This window comes from Halyomorpha halys, unplaced genomic scaffold (genome assembly GCF_000696795.3).
Source record: "Halyomorpha halys isolate HHAL.00 unplaced genomic scaffold, Hhal_1.1 Scaffold307.1, whole genome shotgun sequence".
Classification (NCBI taxonomy): Eukaryota; Metazoa; Arthropoda; class Insecta; order Hemiptera; family Pentatomidae; genus Halyomorpha; species Halyomorpha halys.
Genome location: NW_027107991.1, coordinates 1,269,630 through 1,292,120, shown reverse-complemented (window position 1 = coordinate 1,292,120; position 22,491 = coordinate 1,269,630). Strand labels below are relative to the sequence as shown.

Below are 22,491 nucleotides of genomic sequence, written 5' to 3'. Positions count from 1 at the left end.
CGACCTAGGAACACGTAGAAGAGATCGGTGTTGAGGGAGGTGAACCAGTCGGGACTACATCGGAGAGAAGTGATACATTTAGCAACTAAAAAGAAAAATAAGAGACAGTAGACATACAACAATAATAGTTTCTTAACATGTTCATCAGGTAATGTTTTCTTTTAGATATACGTTATTTCCGATCTTATTTTATTTTTGAAGATTTCATCGTATCGAGTTGAATTGATAAGCAAATTTCTGATGTATGGTATATTTTTCACGAAAACCAATAATCTAAGTCCACTAAATTTGGCCTATATATGCCTGTTTCACAGCAATAATGGTAACATGCGATATTTATATATTTATGTGGAAATATAATACTCTCTAAAATAACTTGTCTTTTGTTCGATGTCTTGAAATAGCACGAAAAAAATATATAAAATGTAATATTTGTGTATTATCTAATAATATGCGCAGGTAGCAATTACCTTTTACCGAGAAAAAGCTTGTTTTATATATGTAATGAAAGAAATTTATACAGTCTAAAAAGGAAAAATAAATTTAATTTTTGTCTTTAATCTAGCTTAAGATGGATTTCGTTACCCAATATCAAATTTAATCGATAATTTATTTTCATCCCTATTATTATAATATAAAGCTATTATATTAGTAATATAATGGCCTCTGTCCTGAGAGATATTGTAAAGCCCAGCAGTGCGGTTGGGAGAAGATTGAGGATGGTTCCTCTACAGTGGGATCACCTTACAGTTCGTTAGCTACCAACGCTACGGTCATAGCCAAATATTAGCTGTTCAATGACACAGATCGCTGAATCAGGCTGATTCGGTTTGTCCTCTTTAAACAAATAATTGAAGCTTAAGTGTTTGACTAGTTTTCAAGTTATCCCCCTAAAGCATGAGTACATCCTAGCACTTAAATACACCATCTCTTCCACCTGCAATCACATTCTCATGTTACTGGCATCAAGAGAACTGGGCTGGATGGGCTTAAGAGGAACGCTAAAAAATACAGCCGTCGATATCTTTATTCTGTTTGATATAATTTGTAACATTTATTTTTTTTGTTCTTTGCCTTCTCTTCTTGGAAGATTAGAAATATTGAAAAATAAATTAATGTAGCATAGTTAAAAAACAAATTATGTATTGTGATGATAATAAATGCAGTCAAAAGTTTGCATCAGGCCTTGGGGATGAAGTACAATTTATTGAAGATAAGAGCCCATACTACAAGTACCACCCAAATAGACACCTCCTAAAAGGTCCTCTCAAGCTCTATTGGGATGAATCAATAATTGCGGACTATACAGTACGCCATAATAAACCAGCTATCCTCCTTATTGATCTAAGAAAAAAGAACTTATTGATGTTGGGATCCCAATCGATAATAATATAAGTTCCACCAGAAAAAACTGAATAAATGTCAGAAAATGGCGATAGAGTTGAAAGAACTATATCAATTGAATGGTCTCATACCAAATCCACAGTGGCAGGCGTGAATGGTTTGGGGATGCCTATAGACGTGCTAAGAGTGGCTCAACAGTCGGTTCTCTAAGACACAGTACCTATTGTGCAAATTTTTTTAAATATTTGAAACAAAGTAAAAAGGAAAGATAAACCTAAATATAAAGTTGGTTGGGCTTCAGATCCTCTACCCAAAATAGCGAGAAAAACAGGACGATAATACTAATATATTCTTTATTTATTCTGGGACTGATCCCTATAGAATAATATTATGCTTATATTATATCCCTATAGGTGTCAGAATTATGCTTTAGAGCATTAGAGTAAAATACAAAATTTTCACAATAAAAATGAAATTATAAACTATCATAAGTATGATTATAATAATGATTTTTATAAGATAAAAATTAACAACAATAATTAACATAATAAATAAAGTTAAAAATAGAACAAATAAAGTAATATCATTTATATATTATAAATCATAAAGTGACTAACTTCTAATTAGAAAGTAAAAAAAAAGTAGTTCTAATGGAAAAACATTATTATTATTATTATGTTAATGAGATATTAATATTTTATTAGCACTTTGTTAATTATCAATGTTAATATTTATATTTTATCCTAGGGCTGATTGGTATGATGATGCTTATAGCAGACCATTGTGTGTTGTAATCAGCATTGCTTGTTATTTATTCTAACAATCTATTTATTCTCTCTAAATCTATATTGCGCCTGAAGATTATTTAATCGATAAGCTAATACGAAGGATTCTGATCCAATAGCCGATAGATTAAAATAAATACCATCAAATGACTTTTACCGTCGGTCGCAATCTGCTCTAGATTTTCTTTTCCACAGATCTCCTAGCTAGGACTCCAACTTGGAAAGCGGATTAGATACTGGTAGAATCCTCCTACATGATTGAAACTACAAGAAACTGCTCGTAGATTCCCATTACTTCATTATTTACTGGACAAACGTTCCAAAGCATCAATTCAGAACTGAAAGCTCAATGCATTACAATTATTAGGTTTATTTGGGCGTAGGGAGCTAATCACATCCAATCATATTGTTACGTTTCGTTACCCAGGTACTCAGTTCGATCTTTATTTAAATAATGAACAATAACATTTTTAATAATGTATAAGTATATAATTTTTCCATACATTTAAATGTGTGTTTATGTTCTATATGTAACGTATGTTTGCAATACATCTGTGCTAGATAATGATCAGTACTTCCTTCTAACTTATTAAAAAAAAAAACTATTTTTTTAGGGAATATTTGACCACTGATTTTTGATTCTGAAAAAGAAAAGAAGTAATAATACACAGTTGATAGTATAAAATCAAATATGATAATAATTCTACAACGCAACTTCAGAACAAAATGTAGTGTAAATAATAAATATAAGAAGATATATAATATTATTTTCAATTCTAGATGATAACAGCTGATATAATAGTAATAATTAAAATAAGGAACTAATAATAATAAAAAAGTAAATAAATCCACATTGTTAAATATAATTATATGTTTTTGTTATGAAATAAAATATTTCTGGAATATAAGGACAATTGTCGTTTAGTAAAGTTTTAAAATGATATGGCAGTATTACGCTTATTCATTGCCTAAAGCCTGTCACTATGTGTTTACCAGTTAGTGCAACCTTACGTATGTGTTAGTGTAGATGTTCCAGCAAGTATTGCCTTAGTCGAGTGTACCCGATCCGTAGGCAACTCAGTATTATTTGTTGTCATCTAGTGTTTTGAATGATAACTTTAATAGGAGAAATGTATGTTTTTTCAAAGTAAGGATTTCTTGATCTAAATTCCACAAGATGAGATCACAAAATAAAAAAACGAAATCGTTACCAGCCAAGCCCGCCCCAGTAAGACTCCCGGGGTGCGATGGTCCAGTATCACTTCAGAAATTTTTGCTTAAAACGGGAAGATGAGACTTTAAGATAGATAAATATTTAAAAAACGCCTGAAATAGGAAAACGGAAAAAAATTCACGTTGTTTTTCAATTACAGGAGCTTTTTAAATGTAGCTTTCTTAAATTCTCCTCTTCCCGTTTTAAGCAAATATTTAAAAAGTGATATAGGACCTAACTCCCTGGGGGTCTTGGTGGGGCGGATCTGGCCGGGAAGGATTGCCTTTTTTTGTGTTATGATCTCGTAATGTCGTACACCGACCAACCTACTCGGTATATATATACATATACTATATAATACTAATACGATAAACGATAAAATGATTTACACTCAAAAATCTATATCTTAAATTAAATAGATAAATTGATTTACCTATCCGAGTTCTCCAGATCAATGTTGACTCCATCCTTCCTCCAGAGAAGGCTAGGCTCTGGAATACCCTTGGGTGGTCCACACTCCAATAGGGCTGTCTCTCCAGCGGCAACTCTAGTGCCCACCGGAACGGAGCGAAACTCATCCCGAAGAACTGCAAAAATAAGTTTAACTATAAGTTAGCTGTAAGCATTTTATGGTAAAGTTCAGGACTAATGGTGTAATAAAATATTTTTTTATTCTTAAAAAAAAAAGATTTTTACAAATAAGGATACGTAATCACAACGGATTATGAGTAGGTGCCTACAAAACTAGTATGAGGTACTCTAATCTCAAAATCCAATTAGTAACGAAGGTACCTAGATAGGACTATGTAAACTTGAAACATGACCACTGTTCCAAACTTAATTGTTTGAATACCTTGTGGATTACGAATTGTGTTAAACAATTTGGCATGATGAGATAGTTTTGAACGTTGGTATTGTTTTAAGAGAAATCAATTACTAGTTTGTTTGTGGTTGATTCTAACAAAAAATCCCCAAAATTGTTTTTAAATGTTTCTTTGGATTAGAAATTGTCTTAAAAACTAAAGAACATCTAAATTATTGTAAAAATATGTATTATACTAATCATGATAGTATTTTAAAAACTCCAATGGTAGTTAAACTGATTTATAGCTCAGTAAAATTCCTTCTTCAACAAAACATAGTTCGGATAGAATAACATATTGAAAACTCTTGTTATTGGGTGAAAGTAAATTTTGCCTCACTTGAGGATAGTGGTAATGTGTGTAAAAGAGTACATTCACACATTTACATAAAATGTAAATAAATGAAATGATAACAGAAAATTAACATAAGAAGAAAATCAGGACTCTAGGAAATCCTAACACTGCTGAACCGCGTCACTTGAAAACCAGTGAAGACTAAACAAGAGGTCTTTATAAACGGTGCCAAGATACCAGGCTGTCTGAAAAGGTAATCAGATAAAGTAGTATGGAAGTTTGGCCGAATAGAATTAAATATTAAATTTAATAAAGAAGTTCTTGAAGAAATTCTTAAGCGTAGGAATTTCAAGAATCGTTTTACAAATTTTTTTAAAAAAAACTTAAACAGTTTTAATATAAAAAATCATCAATTATTTGCCGAAATAAATTAGTTGAACTTTTTTTATTTGAACAAAGTCTTTGATTAAACTTTATTTTTTATTTTGTGATTTTGACACTAGTAGAAATATAATTCATCTATCATGATAAAGCTATGCGGTAGAATGTAATTCGGATTTTATGTTGTTTTCTGGTTTATCTTAGAGCTCGGAGAGGGGTGATGATAAGTATCAATCAAGCCCGCCACAGGCCTCTGGTGTACATCAAGGAAATAAAACAGAGGGGGCAATCTTTTAGCGACTCGGAGATGTTTACCCGCACTTTTATCATCAGTCTGCCAGGAGTAGGGCACATCTCCAATACTCCTCCAGCAACTTTAATTAAATTTCCCCTAAGAAATTTTTTCTCCAGCAGTATAATAATGATCAAGAAGGCCACTTAGTTAATGAGATGGCTGGTGATAAGGATACGGAAAGAACTGGAAGGAGGACTGCATAAGTCTGGATGTTCCGAGGACTCCGAAATCCCAAGAAAGCAGTTATCCTGACCGAGCGAGAAACAATCTAGATAAGTGTCCTTGAGGGACTTCTCACCCTCTGCATAAACAATATTCCGATCGGGGAGGTTTTTATTGCAGTGGTCTCTCAGATACTATCGGATAACGAGTAGCTATAACGAACGTCTTTACTGCTGAATCGGTAATGTCTCATCCAATATAATGTAAGCGTGAAGAGACTAAACATGTTCATCACGCTAGATGCAACACGAAACCGTGGATTCTCTGACACAAGTAGACATATCAATAAAATATTAAACACCTAAAATTACTTTACCCGATCTCCACAGGCTCTCAATATAGTACAAGAGCCGGGAGGAAAAAAAGGCAGTTATCTCACCCCAATTTATCAAAAACACAGTAGATTTTATGATATTCACATATGAATATAAATTTGGCAAATGAAAATTTGTCCGAACAACTATAAATCAATTTATTTTAGCAGATTTCATGAAAACTACATTTTATGAAATATTGCTTTTTAAAAAGCTATATCTCGAGAACTATTGGACGTAAGTAGCTCTATTCTGGCTCATATTTCAGCAAATTTACTCTTCTTGGAAGAATGTTCTTTTAGATTTTCTAGTGTTGTTGGTAGTTTTTAAGATATAGAGCTCTGAATAAAAAATTTATTATTTTTAACGTTTTGAAACAGCCGCCATATTTTATTCCCCCTATCTATATTTGGCAGACTCATCAATTCTGACTAGTAATTATACCTAGTTTTCAATTAGGTAATCAAAAATTGGGGTGAAATAACTGCCTCTTTTCTCCTCTTGGGTTTTTGTACTAATACCAACGATGTGGCTAGGAGAGAAGCGCTGGGATCACTATACATCAAAATATAGGTGGCAGGATTTGCTTAAGGATTCTCTTGGAAGAATGAAAAATGTTCTATATAGGTAATATTATGTTAAGGATTTTTTTTTATTCTATTGATTTATTTTAATTTTCTTTATTAAGTTGTTTGCTTATTTTTCTATTGTTTAACTCATTTATCAACTGTTTATTTGAGATGTGTATATGTTATTTTGTCATTAATATAACCTATTTAATTTTTTTAAAATATATATGTAGTATTAGAGATGTACGTATTTAATCACACATTGACCTTGAATGTGCCTACTAGTATTATTCTAATGAAATGTTTCTAAAAAAATTACTATTATCGTCTTAATTATTCTAATGACGGTTGTGGTAGAAACAGTATTAGTTGAACTTCAACCACATTATGTTTAACCTAGAATTTGTTTTAAGGGCTAATTTGATATTAGTGGAACGTTATTTAATCATACTGATCAGGTCATATAATTTGATAATATTGATAAATAAGTATAATTTATGAGAGACGCTTTTAAGTAATCCAGAGAGACTGGGAACAGGTAAAAGGGAAATGTATGGTAGTTGATGGAAAACGATAATTCCTAATAAGTTAAAAAAAAAATCAACTTAATGTATACATTTTTCAATCTTCTTACTCAATTTTGAAGGGATGTAGAGGTGAAAAAAATCCTAATACTCTCCTCCAAAAAAACTTAGTCATTTGGTTATTTTCAAATTTGTTTTGCTTATGCATGTAAATCAGGAGCGCCCTGGCACAGTGGAAAGGCACTATACAACTAACCCCAAGGATCCAGGTTCAGATAATTATTTTATGTAGGCGTGAGTCAACCCTGGATCCTATGGCTCTCTCTAGATCCACTCAGCCCCATAAAGTGGGTACCTTTAACAGGGAAAAATCTGGAGATTGAGCGTGATTTGAAAAAAATCAACTCCTTGTATAACCATTCTAAAAACAGCGTTGTGGGGTTCATAAAATTTATTTTTCATTATTATACATATATATATTTCAATTACATTGCAGCACCAACAGTCCCCCTTTGAAGTTAAGGTTTCTTGGTCCTTGTAGTTTGCACATATACCTCCATGGCATGATCGTTGATACAGTGCCATTATTTTCGGAAAGATATACAGCGAGGTACATAACATACCACTAATATAGGAGGAAAGTTTGTAGTATAGGATTTGTAGTTAGGAGACTAGTCAAAATGTTTAAAAATTCAGGAAATGCATAATTTTTCACAGGGTATATGTGCCTATATATACTATAAACAGTTATCAATATCGGTATATAAAAATAAATATCCGAGTATAGAGGCGAAAAGTGTAATATCGCTGAGATAGAGAGAACGGGACTGGATATAAAAAAACAGATCCGGGAATCGGAACCGCAGGCCTCCAGTAATTGAGCCTTCTGCCAGCGCAGCGCTAATTGCTCCGACTGCTGCTCTGCTATTGGCTATCGTTCGGTCGTGAGCACTAGCTGTCATAGACCTTCATTAAGGGCTCCCCGCTGCTCTGTATTAGACAGCACCGGCTGCTATTAAAGAACAGTTGCCAGGTTGGCAAGAAGTAACCAGTCTCTGCTTTATTCTTCTCAAAGGTAAAGAGATTTCGGAGAAAAAAAATGTTCTGGATTCAGAAATATATTCCGTTAAATTGAGGCACGAATATTAATAATATAGATGATTTCATATAAAAAAATTTATTTAATTTTATTATTATTTCTCAAATTATCTATAGTAATGTCAATAATTAATTTTATCTATTCTTTAATATTCGTTTTTGTTTATTAACTTTTTTATTTTTCTTTCATTCTTCAATTGCAAAACTATTAAGATCATTGCAAGATCGTTGATTTAACAAAAAAAAAGCACGTAAAAAATCTTAAATTATGAACTACCATTCTGCCTATTGACTAATCAGCAGTTCCCCATGCCATTGGCCTGATTGCTGTATTTTTCGTGAATACATGAAAATGTGATATTTTTGAACATTTTGTGTCTTATATATCTCTTAATTGGGACAAAGGAGGGGTGTAGTCTCGCACAAAAGGGTCCTATTACTATTTGCAGTGTTATGATTATAAGATAAATTATTTTTAAAATAAATAAATAAAAATAAGGATAATAAAAGGAAGATTTTGAGCTAACGTTTCGCTCCACTTTGCAGGGCTTCATCAGGGCTATTAAAGATATAAACAACTAAAACTATGTAACAGAATAAGATAAAATGAAATAAAAGCCAAGTGCGGATAAAGATGATGTAAAATTAATTAAAATTTAGCCAGACTTTAGTTCGCCTTAATTCTATATTATCTTATTCTCTTATTCTGTAATAAGGGTTTAGTTGTTTGTATCTTTTTTAGCCCTGATGAAGCCCTGCAAAGTAGGGCGAAACGTTTGCATCTTCCTTTTATTATTATTATTATTGTTATTTATTTATTTTTAAAAAAAACCCTAAAACATGAAAGTGAAACATTTAAATCAACTGTGCATTTTCATGACAACTTTTTCATATTTACGAACAAATAGTACAACAACTTATATATTGAAGTTGATAAAGAAATTAAACTGCATTTTAAGTAAGTGAAAATCTATCTTGGAACAAGTGTCGGAAAATCTAATTTTTTAGGTACCGCATGAATACTGCTGTCAAAAGTTGGGTCTGGACATTTATTTTACTTATCTGCCCGTACCTCGCTGGAATGCACCTTATACTAAAAAACAGTTTGTAAACTAAGTATGCATTTCACAACCCTTATCATTCCTTACACTTACGCGATGTTCATTCATTATCGATTACGCCTATGTAAGTCGATCGCGACACAGTTTTAAGATAAAAAGATCATGTATACTGAAAAGTTGGCCACCTCTGTCTTAGAGGATTTAAAGCCATATCCTAGGAAACGTCTTGTTGGATATAAAATATTATATTAAAGAATAAATAAAAACATCTCTGACCATGAATGAAGTTAAAAAAGGATTCTGGTTGAGAAAGATCAAACCTTCAATCAGGAATTATTGACAGACAGTTGCCGGGAAATAAATCATGTCAGTAACTTTAAAGGGAAGAATAAGATGTAGCACTAATAGTGAGCACTTCACTCATCAACAGTTTAGACTTTGACGGATTGACCAAATGATTGAAAAGGTCGAATGATATTTATCTCCAATTCACCTTTAGAGAGATGATAAAATTTAAACGTTCTTACATTTTTGTTTTGTATTTACCTGCAATCTATGCATGCTTTAGATTAATTTTATGATCCCGGAATAGACATTGTTAAAAATTATGGTAAATTATAAAATCGATATATTTTTAATTCCACCAAGAATATAGTAAAGGCAAATTTAGTGATTTTGAAAAATGTCGAAGGAAACGCACGTCTTAAAGTTGAATCCCATATAAACAAACCGCAAAAATTGTGTGTTTGTGAGTGAACAGCCTAACTCCAACAAACAAAAAGTAGTACAGTAAAATCACTCTTTTGGCTAAAATGGGCTCAATATCATCGGTATTATAGATTTTTACCATCTTCTCCAAGCTGCTCATTTAACAGCAATGTTGACTCTGGATCAACAAACCATAAAAAATATATTTTAAGCTGCTCTGGAGTCATTAAAATACCTCATCTCAATCATATTTCTAATTACATATGGAGTCAATAGAGAATCACATCAAAAAAAGGTTCATGAAGTTCCACTCCCAGTTGTCGACAGTTAAAGGAGCAGTGACCTACAACCTGGGAAGCCCAACCGCAACCCGAAGACTGAAGCCCAAGCTGCTGCAGGACATTCTGTTATAAATTTTAATAAATATAAAATTAATTCATAGTCACACTACCTTTATTTTATTTTTTATTATTACTCATTTTATTTATTCATTATTATTATTTTTATTTATTTTATCTATTTTCTTCTCTTGTCCCTTTTTCAAATTAACTTGTTTCTTTTCACTATTAGAGGGCAATTGTTTGTTTTATTTAAGTGTACCAATATCATTATTTTTTTTGTTATTAATTTTACTTTCCTCTTTTATTAAGAAGCATTATCCTTATCTATTTTTCTTCTTCTTTTAATAATAACATTGTTTATAGTTAGGGGTGTCTTCTGTATGAGACTATACCCCCCCATCAACTGTTAAAATATATATATATCAACCATGTAAGGCCCACCAGGGGAATCTGGTATAAAATAAAATATATAATAAGAAATAAATAATCATATTTCTATTACTTAATTGATAATAAACCATTAATTATAGTGACATCTTTTTTTGTTTTTCAGTTTGTCCTACACCCCTTATTGGCCGCCCGAACCAGCCTTCTATGCGCCTGTCTGTCTTGGCCTACTGCTTTCCAATTTACTCCAGGGAGCTCTTTCGTATCTTTGTTGATTCTGTCTACGCATCTGGGTTTTGGCCACGTGGTCTCTTGCCAACTATACTAGCATTGATTGTTGTGCAGAGGCGTTCTGATGGATTACTTCGAGCCACAAGTCCATCTTATTCTCCTTGTCTTCATATCATGAGATATTGACAGACTGTTAGTTCTTCTCCTCCATATGTCATCTTATATATATATTTATTTCATTTTTATTAGATGTTAAAAATTTCTATACTATTCGAAACGAGTGAAAAGTTTGATATCTCACGAATTTAAAAATGAGTTGGTTTAATTTACTTTAAAATATTCTACGATTATCTACTTCCCAGGAATAGTAATTACCATAAATAAATAAAGTCACAGAATGATGATTTCTAATTAAAGAAAAATTCCTGCAATTTGAAAAACTTTATCTCACTATTGAAGGTAAAGAGCTATTCAGATAAAAATATCAAATTTGCTCCACTTAAATGTTTTTCAGGCGGTAGATAGGTTTCAAATTGGTATTGAGCGTGGAAAAAAAAAATTAACGAAAATTTATATTTTTTAATCAAACATAAACAAAATCAGAACGACCCGATTTTTTTCCGTTTATATTTTCTTTCTTTTTTTTTTGCTCCGTTTCTTGGACCATGTCATTTTCGACTGGTCATTATTTTTATTCCAGGGCCTTTAAGTTGGTAGATGTGGATTTTCGATTTATGTCCAATTGGCTTGTTTATTTTATTTTCCCAAACTTTAGTATGAAATAAAACGCCTTCTATGTCACGTGTTACAGTCCTGCATCAGTTCCAGAGTTCAAATGCTACCTTTATCATGATACCGTCATTGTATCTGATTACAACAGCCATTAAGTTTTAATTGTATAATTTGAGTAATTAAATTTGTTTATATTAGCTATTTGTTGATTAAATGACGAAAGGTTTCGTAAATAAAATTATATCTATTTCTAAGAGTAACAAAATAAAATTATAAATAAACAATATTTAACGAATTTTATTCTTTGGATTATAGATATGAAAATTTCTAAATAATAAAAGAATGGAAACTTCAATAGATTGTATATTTACCTCTAAAAAACCCTATTCTCCTGAGACCTCATTTTTGTTCACTTTTCTTCGGCGTCTATTGTGAGTCGCTGAATTGAAAAACTTAAAAGAACATGCCGGAGGGCAATCACTTTTATAAAGCACTCTTTCACAATTTATGACAATAAGGAACAGTATCTCATTATTATTAAGAAATAAATCTGCTACAGTACATATTTATATAAAATAATTTAAGAGGTATGTGTTATGAAAATTTTATGATATTGGTAAAAAAAAAAGGAAATTAATTTTTTATAACTAATCAATAAAATAAAAACAGGGAACGTTAGTAAATAATTTAATCATTTGATAACTAATTAATTGTTCATAATTTAAATCTGTTTAATGGATTATTTCAAAGAATAAACTCACAGAGAAATTATCATAAAACGTTTTTATTATTATTGTGTAAAGTATTTTGGGGAAAACTCTGAAAAGTATTTTAGTTTACTGTCACACTGGAATGACTCAACCGATACCTCATACTTATATCTGTTTATAATAACATCATAGAGTAACGAATAATCAAATTTTTTATTTGAAAAAAAAAAAACTTTATAATACAAAATGAAAAAATGATCATAAGCAAAAGATAACAAATAAATAACTAAATACATTTATAATACTACTATTTACAAAACTGATAAACAAAATTTTAATATTATTATGCAGATATAATAAACAAATGTCAATTATAGTATCTGATTAATCAAACATATTAATACAAATTTTAAAAATAAAGTTTAGAAACAATATCTTTGAACTTAATGTATTAGTAGTAGTAGAGGGGAGACAAGTTTCAGTATCAGAATTAAAATTATGATTAGTGAAACCAAGGGGAAACTCAATAATTATTCGTAGCACGAGAAAAGTGAAACTTTAAATCTGGCGGTGAACTTTACCGGCCGATGATAGCAAGTTAAACTGTGATTCAGAGAAAATCTACATATAAGTAGGTAACCTTACAAGAAACCTTCCATAGTTCCAATAGGATCTATGATCTAGCGAAGGTGTATTTTATTATTCCGTTTCTTTCCAATTTGATAGGCGACAAAGCTTTTAAACAATCAGTAACTCGTGCAGTATTGAAAAATAAAAATTATTCCGTCCTCGATCAAATCATCATTTACAGTGGCCGGATTTCAACTGTCAAAAGTGGCTGTTGAATCAATTTTAAATTTTATTGGATATAAAATCTCTAACATTAGTCTCTTGTTCATGCTGAAAGAACAATTTCATTCAATTGCACTAACTAGAAAACAATGGATGAAATCCAAAAAAGACAAAGAAACACTTTTCCAAGTTTCATATTTATTTTATGTAGACTTAGGTTATTTGAGTTTACATAAAATGCAGCCTTTTATTGATTTTGTTGTCAGTTTTTATTAATAATAATGATTTCTTTCTGCGGATGAAATTTGTAATGAATTGAAAAAAGGATTCCATTATTTACTCTATTGTATATAAGAGTGAAAAAGTGACTGGTGAAATAATTTTATTCGTTTATTTTTTCATAAACATAGATTGATCATGTTTATTTTCTATATCCTCCTATTTTTATATATTTAGAGAGAGATTTTATTTATTTTTATTCTTATGTTATTTTATTTTAGTAAGAATGTAATCAGCTATAACTATTAATCACTGCCTAACAACTGTGATTGTAATTTTTATCAATAAATAAAAAAAAAATCAAACATTATTTGTTGTAATAAATTATGATTCACTGATTAAAACTTGCTATAGTTTTGTGGTAGATATAATATGATAAATGTTACTTAGTAAGCTTTTTAAGTTCATCCAATATTTAATTTGGATTTTTGAGAACACTAGCGCAATCTACCGACAGTTGTTTCAGGTAACCTTTGTAACCTGGTTAACAAAACTCTTGACCAGAAACAGGTCGCTGAGTTACCAGAGTTATACAAATCATAGTTTTACCAGAGATTATTGCAACCGATCCTGAGGTAAGAGTCTTGCTAGTACAGTGACAGTGACACTAAAATACTTTTAAGTTGTGTCCAATATAAAATATTTTAATCAAGGAAGAAATATGGAATTATGGATATATACCAAAATGACAGACTAATAAGGTAAAACTAGGTATTATATATTTATAAAGCAATATTCACGCTTAACAAAAAGTTTATTTTATAGGACAGTAAAATTATTTCAGATTGTGGATCCTAAAGATGATGGAAGAGCCAGAAACGTTGATGAAAAAAATAAAATAAAGATATTAGTTAGAGAGAATTTTCACAAAATTAACACAATGAGAAATTATCAATGTCCAAGCCAATTGTACTACAACCAATGCATGATTACAACTGATAATTTATTTTTTTCATCACGTGTGAATAAATATTGCAATCAAAAATGTTCATTATAATTTTATATTATAACTTCAACAATACTGTTACAATATTATAACTGTAACAATATAACAATTTACCGAAATATCAGGGTTTTTTTTGTTTATGACTACCTTCCTGGTCAGTCCTGATATTGGGAGGGTTATCTACAAGGAACTACCCTATTCTAACTATAGTGAGGGGGGGGTCAAGTTTTTATTTCGTGGGACCACCATAGAATGAAAGTCGACCAGGCCAAATTCGAATCGGCGTCGCTGCAGTCAGCGCCAGCTTTAACTCCCTCGGTGAGGAATGGCCCTAAAAACATCGGTATAACGACACAGAAGTTTTTAATGGTAGAACGTCGTTGATTGATGTAACTTTTAGTCCTCCCCCCCCCAGAGGTTTACACCCGTCCAGTGCTGACCATCTTTTTCAGAAATTCATTCAAAAATTTACACTATTGATGCTATGATTATGAATTCTCGAATCCTACTAAGATAATGTGAGCAAGTATGTTTGAAAATTTATAGTCACCATTAGTCGGAACATCCTAAAGGCTTTCCAAAATTTGTTTTTGTTAAAACGAAAATTATTTTTCTTTTAAGTTCCAAAAGCCCCTGAACAATCCCTTGACCGTCTCTAGATAACCGCTTCCTACCAGTGGTTGATTTTTATATTGTTATTAAAAGATTTAAAAAATAATATAAAATTTGTGGTCGTACGAGTGTCAATCTATTTGTCGCTCATTAGGTTGAAGGTTGAAGAAGACACCCCTCTAAGCCACAAATCCTCCCCTAAACCACAACACCTTCCCTCCCCCGATCGATAGCCTCAGAATAAACTAAATCAGAGAGTGGGTTGGTGACAAATGCTCCTTTTAACTGAAACCCCACTCGTTATTGGGAGGATGGGTGGCCAGCCATTATCGCAGCAAGATTCTGATTTGTCAGCCTTAATACTCGGGGATTAATCTGCCATTAATGAAGCGGGGTGGGGCTCCCCGGGCCTAAAAACCCCCTTCGTTCATCAGTGCTTGGGCTCGTTAGGGATGGATTAATGCGCTCAATTGGGTTGTCGGCTGGATCCACCGGCTGATGCTACTAAAGGATTCCTGCATGGTCGGTCAGCTGCAAGGTATGTAGTGGCGTATCATGGGAAGAAATAATCTTATGATATTAGGTTCCTTATGTTATGATATTAGGTTCCTTATGTTATGATATTAGGTTCCTTATGTTATGATATTTTGTTCTATCAATTGAGGGTTTACGTTTGGGGATGGCACCCAATTTAAGAGTGTAATTCGAACTTTTGTTTTTAAAGAGGCAGTACAAATACAAATTAAAATGCTGGGATAAAGACTTGAAATTTATTTCTACTAACAGTACATATTGAAGAAAATAATGCAATGTCAACTATAGAATACACGTAAATTACAGTTATATAATTTGAGCAACGAATGATACAATTAAAGAACAGTTGTACAATTTGTAAAAAGGAGGGGTTGGTGTGACGTAAGGCCCAAGTAATTTATTAATGAAAAAAATGATTAAAATTATTTTATTGGAATAATAATCCAGCTTATTAGCGGATTTTATGAAACGCGTTTTATTTTAATAAAACTAAAATTAGATAGTTTAACTACTTTTCAATAATTTTAGAAGCATGATGTTGTCTAAAGAAGGGTATTATAATTTACTGAACAAATTGTTTACAATTCGCTACTTATTAACATACATTGAAAGAGGTATGTGATAAACGTAACCTGCCACATTTTGGAAAATATTATGAAAACTACTACTCATACCAAGATAGCTTTTATTTGAGTAATAATAGACATTTGTATGGTTTCTGAGATAAAGATTTCCTACAATAAATTCATCAACTACTAGTTTTTTTCAGTATATCTTTTAAGAATTGTTTCTCTTTAAAAAACTTTATCCCGGGAACTACTCAAAGTAAACATCTCTGCTCGGGCTCATATTTTAGTAAATTTACTCTAGTTTAAATGATGTTCTAATTAGGTTTTTTTTTAGTGCAATAGGTAGTTTCAAAGATATGGAGCTCCGAATGAAAAATTAATTTTTTTTTAACGTTTTGAAACTTTTTAACGCATTCCTTCTAACTATATTTCACAGAATCATCAATTTTATCTAGTAATTTTGCGCAGTTTTATTTAAATTAATCAAAAGCTGGGTTAGAATAACTGACTTTTTATCCATTGGACTCGTGTACAGGCTGAAACCAACCACAGAATTTTTATGTATTCCCATTTATCTTTTCGTTTGTTTAATCGAGCTAAACCATGCCTTTAGTTGAAGGTGTTCAATACAATATTTAATAACTAGAATTCGGGTGTGGTTTTATCATTTTGTCCATTGTCCCGTTACTGTTTTGAAGACCCGATGACTGTAGGAAGGAGTATAAATTGCATGCAGGCCAACATGACATGCGTAGCTGGTGCATTGAGAACCCTCTTGTATAGGAAGGGTCCTATAAATGAGGTAGGACTGTCCAAACAGTTCATGTCGGCTCTCCATTGTTAGCAGGACCACAAAGGGTCCCTTTACAAATGTTGATATTACGAATCAAAGTTATAATATAGGCGGATATTTTAATAATTCGTCGATGCGATTTTTTTAAAATTATTATAATAATATACTAATATCATTCCACACTTTCATATAATATGCACATTAATTGATCATTCATTAGTGTATAATAATATAAATAATTAAAAAAGTGCCTTCTACAAATACTTTAAAAATAAATTTTAATACGATTATTCTTCTTACAACTTCACACATCTTTAAGTAAAATCCATCTTAAATAAGATGAAATTGAATAAAAATATGTCTTGATACCTTTATTATATACCTATATACTAGAGAAATATAGGACTTATTTTAATTTGTTTTAACGGCATACAAAATGAAGATCATTTTTTCTTTTTTCTAACATCACATTCCTACCCCAACGAAGGGACGTAACGGCCGTGCGGGTTGGGGCGCAGGTTCCAGTGGGCACGGTTCGGAACGTTGTGGGTTCAATTTCCACCTGGGACAGTTAACATTCATTTTTCGGCAGAATGAATCTTGACACTCCCATCTTGGTTAGTACGTGGCGGCACCTCGGAAGCCGCCAGGGGTTAGCAAAAAGGACCACCAGCCCCACTTGCCGGACTTCTTCCCCCCACTAAATACCAGTACCAGTACCCTAACTAATGATGAATTGTCCAACTTCAAATTTTTTTTTTTTTGTAATGCTCTTTTCATTGGCTTTAGTTTAAGGTGTTCCCTTTTTCATACAGAATTTAATTTTGGTTATGAGTTGAGAATTTATATTTCTTAATTTCTAATTAATTTAATTTTATTAATTTTTTAATTTTAGTATGTTCTATTTTATAGTTTTTATTCGACCGTACTCTTTTGTTGTTTTTGATTTTTTGTATTCCCAAAGAAAGAAATACGAATAATTAATTTAATATCATTAATCATATTAATGTATTGTGTTGCATTAATATTGCTATTTAAAACGTTTAATAACCCGATATTTCAAAGGAATGATATATCAATTGCAAATAATTCTTAATTTACACTCATGAAAACGTTATTTACACATAAAATATTAAAATTTTATTTTATCATCAATCTAATAATATTTTATAATATATTGTATCCCGACTATTGATATTAATCAACTTTTTTTTAAAAATATTTTTCTCAACATTATCATTTTATTGTCCAATATTTTAATTACCAATGTCTCTGCTGTTCATGGAAACAGTTAACATTTTTGATTTGATTTTACAAGACACAAAAAAACATTAATATATTTATAATAAATTTTTGTAAATTTGTAAATACAACATTGATAAGTTGTATTGTATTATAGAATTCTAGGTATTGATGAATACCATAGATATATTAGTCCATCATAATAAATTTTAAATGATTTAAGAAAAATTAATTAATGATTTTTTCTTAAATTAAAGAAAAAATCTTTTACTAGAATAGACTAATATGCTAAAAATAAATTACTAAGTAACTAGTGAAAGGAATAACGAATTAGTAAGGCTCAGTTTCCTGTAACCCGCAGGACGGTTGGGCCTTGCGGGTGTGGTATAACATTACCTCGAAGGGGCTCTAATAAACTTAACCCTTCTCCTATCAGGGCTCAACTTCATTTCTCCACTCTCTAAATGTTAAATGAACTGGAAGCGATTCGATAAGGTTAGAATTAGGGTCTCTATGAGTCCTTCATTCTGCCCCAAGAGGAGAATCCTTAAGGGATACTCGTAATATTCGTCTCAGGGAATTTCGGTATAATATTGAGATAAACCTTATTCCAGAATAAAATATTAAATAATAATATACCCTATTTACCCGAGTATAGATATAATTTTTTTTTCTGAAACAAAGAAGAAAAAAAGAAGGTTGTATAGAATCGAAACAGAAGAATAGATGTGAATGGTACTTAGAAATAAAAACAGAGAATACTAACCAAAGAAGTCAAGATTATGTTGAAACAGAAAGGCATATTGTAATTTCTAAGCTTCTTCATAATATCCTTATTATATAATATATATTATATAATATATATACTTTTTTTTTTCGGCCGAGACTCCCATCGGATTCCTATACTAGATATACATACTTATTACTTAATTTAAACATTTTATTAATTAAAACAAAAAAAATTTATATTAGTAGTTTAATTTTAACCATTACATATATTTTCCCCTAAAACATTATAGATGTTTAGATTATATTAAAACATTCAAGAGAAGTCCTGAATGAAAAATAGGCGAAAAATCCATTTAAAAAAAATAAAATTCCATAAAACTGAATTAGTTCAATATTTTCTTTTAAAGGGTATTTATTTAGCGTTTAGTTTTGGTGTAAATTGAATTATGTTTAACAGAAAACAAAAGTGGATTCTTTTAATGGGTAAATTGTTTCTTATTCGACATAAGAAAATTAATAAAAAAAAAAATATATCGAATTCATTCATTGTAAAAAAAATTCTTCAAGTACAAATCTAATTGTATTAACACTATCACTGGACACTATAGTCTTTGAAAAAAGATTGTGATATAAGCTCCACAATACACAAAATTTTTATAAGCCAAAATTTACAGCAATTTTTATTTTAAATTTTATTCAAATTTTACTAATTTACTTAGTCAAGCTATTAGGAACGTGGGCCCTAGAGCGCTCAGTTCGGAACGTTGTGGGTTCAGTTCCAATCTGAGGCAGTTAATATTTATGTCTAGGTGGTCCCAAGAAATGAATCTTGACACTCCTACCTTGGTTAGTACGAGATGGCAACTTCAAGGACTGCTAGGCCCCCCTGCGGGATCAGTTCCCGTTTTAATAATTTTGGAGTTCTTGACTAAAGACCTGAGCTAATTTTTCAAATTTGACCTATGCACCCCAGAGAGTCCATTTTCTTAGATTTAAAAAAAAAAATTTACTACCAAATCTATTGACAGAACTTATTATAGAAGTACTTCTTGGTCAACTATTTTTTCTATAACTAACTTTTTTCCTATATCTACTTTCCCTTTAATTACAATGAATGATTTAGGAAGTAACAAAGATACGAGTTGATCTGGGTAACTAAGTACATGCTCGGGCATTAAATTATTTGAATTGTAACGAGGAGCTAAGGCTGTAAGGGAGTTTATTTTTCGGGGGAACCATTCCTTAATTACTTTAATTAGTCAAACGAAGACCCTATTCTCTCTCTGTGGAACCTCTAATTCGGTATCCAAAACAAAATGGAAAAACAAATAGAAAAAATAAGCAAAATTAAAAAAAAAAAATTGCTCTGTGTTATGGAACGTAATTAAAGTCAATGCCGGAGGATTAAATTAATAAACTTAATTTGTTACAATTTCTTCAAGGCCGTAAAACAAAATATTCGGGGCTTATTCTGTCTGCCCCAATTCTTCATAATTAAGGCCAGCTCGCTAGTGTAATTCATTTTCTTTATTAATTCTGACAATAAAGTGTGGTTTGTTATTTTGTAAAATTTTGTTTACTGCTAAGGCATAATTGAGTCTGGCTACTTTAATAGTATACAGTGAATAACTTATGATCTAATTTCAACATTTTTTTTTTTAATTTCTCATATTAGACTGATTTTATATTTTGTTTGTAACTAAATTTTAATCTAATCGAATTTTGGAATATAGGAGATACACTATATACTATATAATAAAACCATCTGTTTTTCCTTTTTTTTCTCTTTATTATTTATTATATTACAATGTCTACTTATATTTAATATTTGCTTATATTATCTCACCTTCAGATTATTTTATATCATTTTCATATGTAACTTCATTTTCCAACCATCAAATTCCCCATAAACCCTTTCAACCACCTCAAACCATTCTTTGGTTTTCCTCCATCCTCTAAGATGGGTGTCCTTTTTTGTACTTTATTTTCCTTTTTTCTTGATCTTATTTTATTCTTATTTCCCTTATTGTCCGTCTTTTGGTGCGTACTGTATTTTTTATATTTATCTTTTATCGACTTTTTATTGTTTCCCTATCATTATATGTATAATAATTTTTTGTATTCCTTGTTTATTTATACTTTTCACTGCAAAATCTTATTTTCTTTCCTTTAATTTACTTTGTTTATCTTTATATACATTTTCACATATTTTTAACCATAACATACTACTAAACTTTTTTACTATTCTTTTTCTGTTACTTAATTTTGTTGTTTGTATTTTTTTTATTCATCATGAAGCTCTGCAAGGTGGGGTGAAACATTGGCTCATAATAGATTGTTTTTCTTTTCTATATTTGAATTATTTTGACCGCACTCAGACTATCTTTTTTTTTTTATAAAGTAATAATTCACAGTCAATAATTTCAATCAACGATTTTCCAACAAAACCTTCAACAGATTTCAATCTGTAATCTGTATAACAGATACTGTAGAGCTTCTACTCAGTGTCTATTAATAATTAAATATTATTATTTATTTATCTGTCTTTAGAGATAGGCCTGATACAAATAGAGTTCTCTACAACTCAACACAGTAGTAAACTAATTACAGAATAATAATAAAATTAGCTAATCTTATACAAAAGAAAATTAGAGCTAAAGCTTAAAGCTTAATGAAACACATAAGTAAAAATAATTATGAAACATATTTTTTGTTGTTTAGTTAAAAATATTGAAAGATACAATAGACAAGTAGTGTAGGGGAGGGATTAATTCAGAGTAGAAGAGAACTTTACCTAATTACTTAAGTGAATTTTTTTAAAACAGGATCAGTCTCTATGTCTAATTAAGACTAATTACAAATATACATTATATTGATGTAATTAACAAAAAAGACTAGGAAAATGTATAATAAAAGACATTTTTTATAAAAAATTGTTGTATGTAAGAAAACAAATCTTGATGTATAATTGACAGAATAGTATATATAAATTTTTTTTTGTTATTTTGGATATAAAAAAAAATTAAAATAATAGTAAATTATTGAAGGGATTTATTTCCCATTGAAGATGGAGAAAGGACCCCAGAACGTAGAGGAAAATTAATAAGAAATAAAAATAATAAAAAATGAAAATAATAAGTAAATATTGAAGATGGGAAAAGGGCCCAAAACGTTGAGGAAAATTAATTAGAAATAGACACATTTTTTTTTAAACATAATAAAAAATATGAGGAGAAGATGGATGGGGTGTGGTCAGTAAATAAGTTGAGAGAACTTATTTTATTTAGACCCCATCCCACTATCTTCTCCTCGTATATATCATGTACGGTTAACTATCTTCTGATCATTATAAATAATAAAAAGAAAAATTCACAAATATGCCTTTTTTATACATTTTCTTAAATCAATAAGCAGGGACATTCTTCTAGTAGACTTTAGACTCATTATTATTATTAGTTTACTTTAATTCCTTGATAGTTATTGATTATATAAATAATTATTATAACTAAAATCTGTAATACGTAGTTTTACACTAATTCTTGTAATGTGTGCGCAATTATGGGGTGAGATCTTTACCCACACATCCTGACTTCAACATCTAAAAAAAAAAATCTTTCTTTACTTTTAAAGAGATTACTACCTGTTAATAGCTAGATTAAATTCCTACTTTTGGATAAATAACTCTAAGAACTTAATAACTGAGGATTGTAAAGAAAATTTTCTGTGTATGAAAAAAATACGTCAAAACTATTATATAATAAGAAAAGAAAGTAGCAAGGCATATATTTTTGTCGAATTTTGGTTATCGGTATTTTTTATACGAATTATTTATTAAACATATAATTAAAGCTTTGTTGGGAGAACCTTACACGGTCCGTCGGTATGACCATCATCATTCAAAAGCCAGATTGAATTGAATCATG

General features: G+C 30.5%; 1 protein-coding gene across 3 annotated transcripts in view; it reads right to left on the bottom strand.

Annotated features, from left to right (window-relative positions):
• Positions 1-22,491, bottom strand: part of robo1 (roundabout 1) — a 934,487-nt gene that overhangs the window by 39,648 nt on the left and 872,348 nt on the right. For all 3 annotated transcript variants that reach the window (XM_014421230.2, XM_067046357.1, XM_014421229.2), the window contains exon 4: positions 3,776-3,929. In XM_014421230.2, the coding sequence (XP_014276716.1) occupies positions 3,776-3,929 (154 nt within the window). The remainder of the gene's footprint in view (positions 1-3,775; positions 3,930-22,491) is intronic.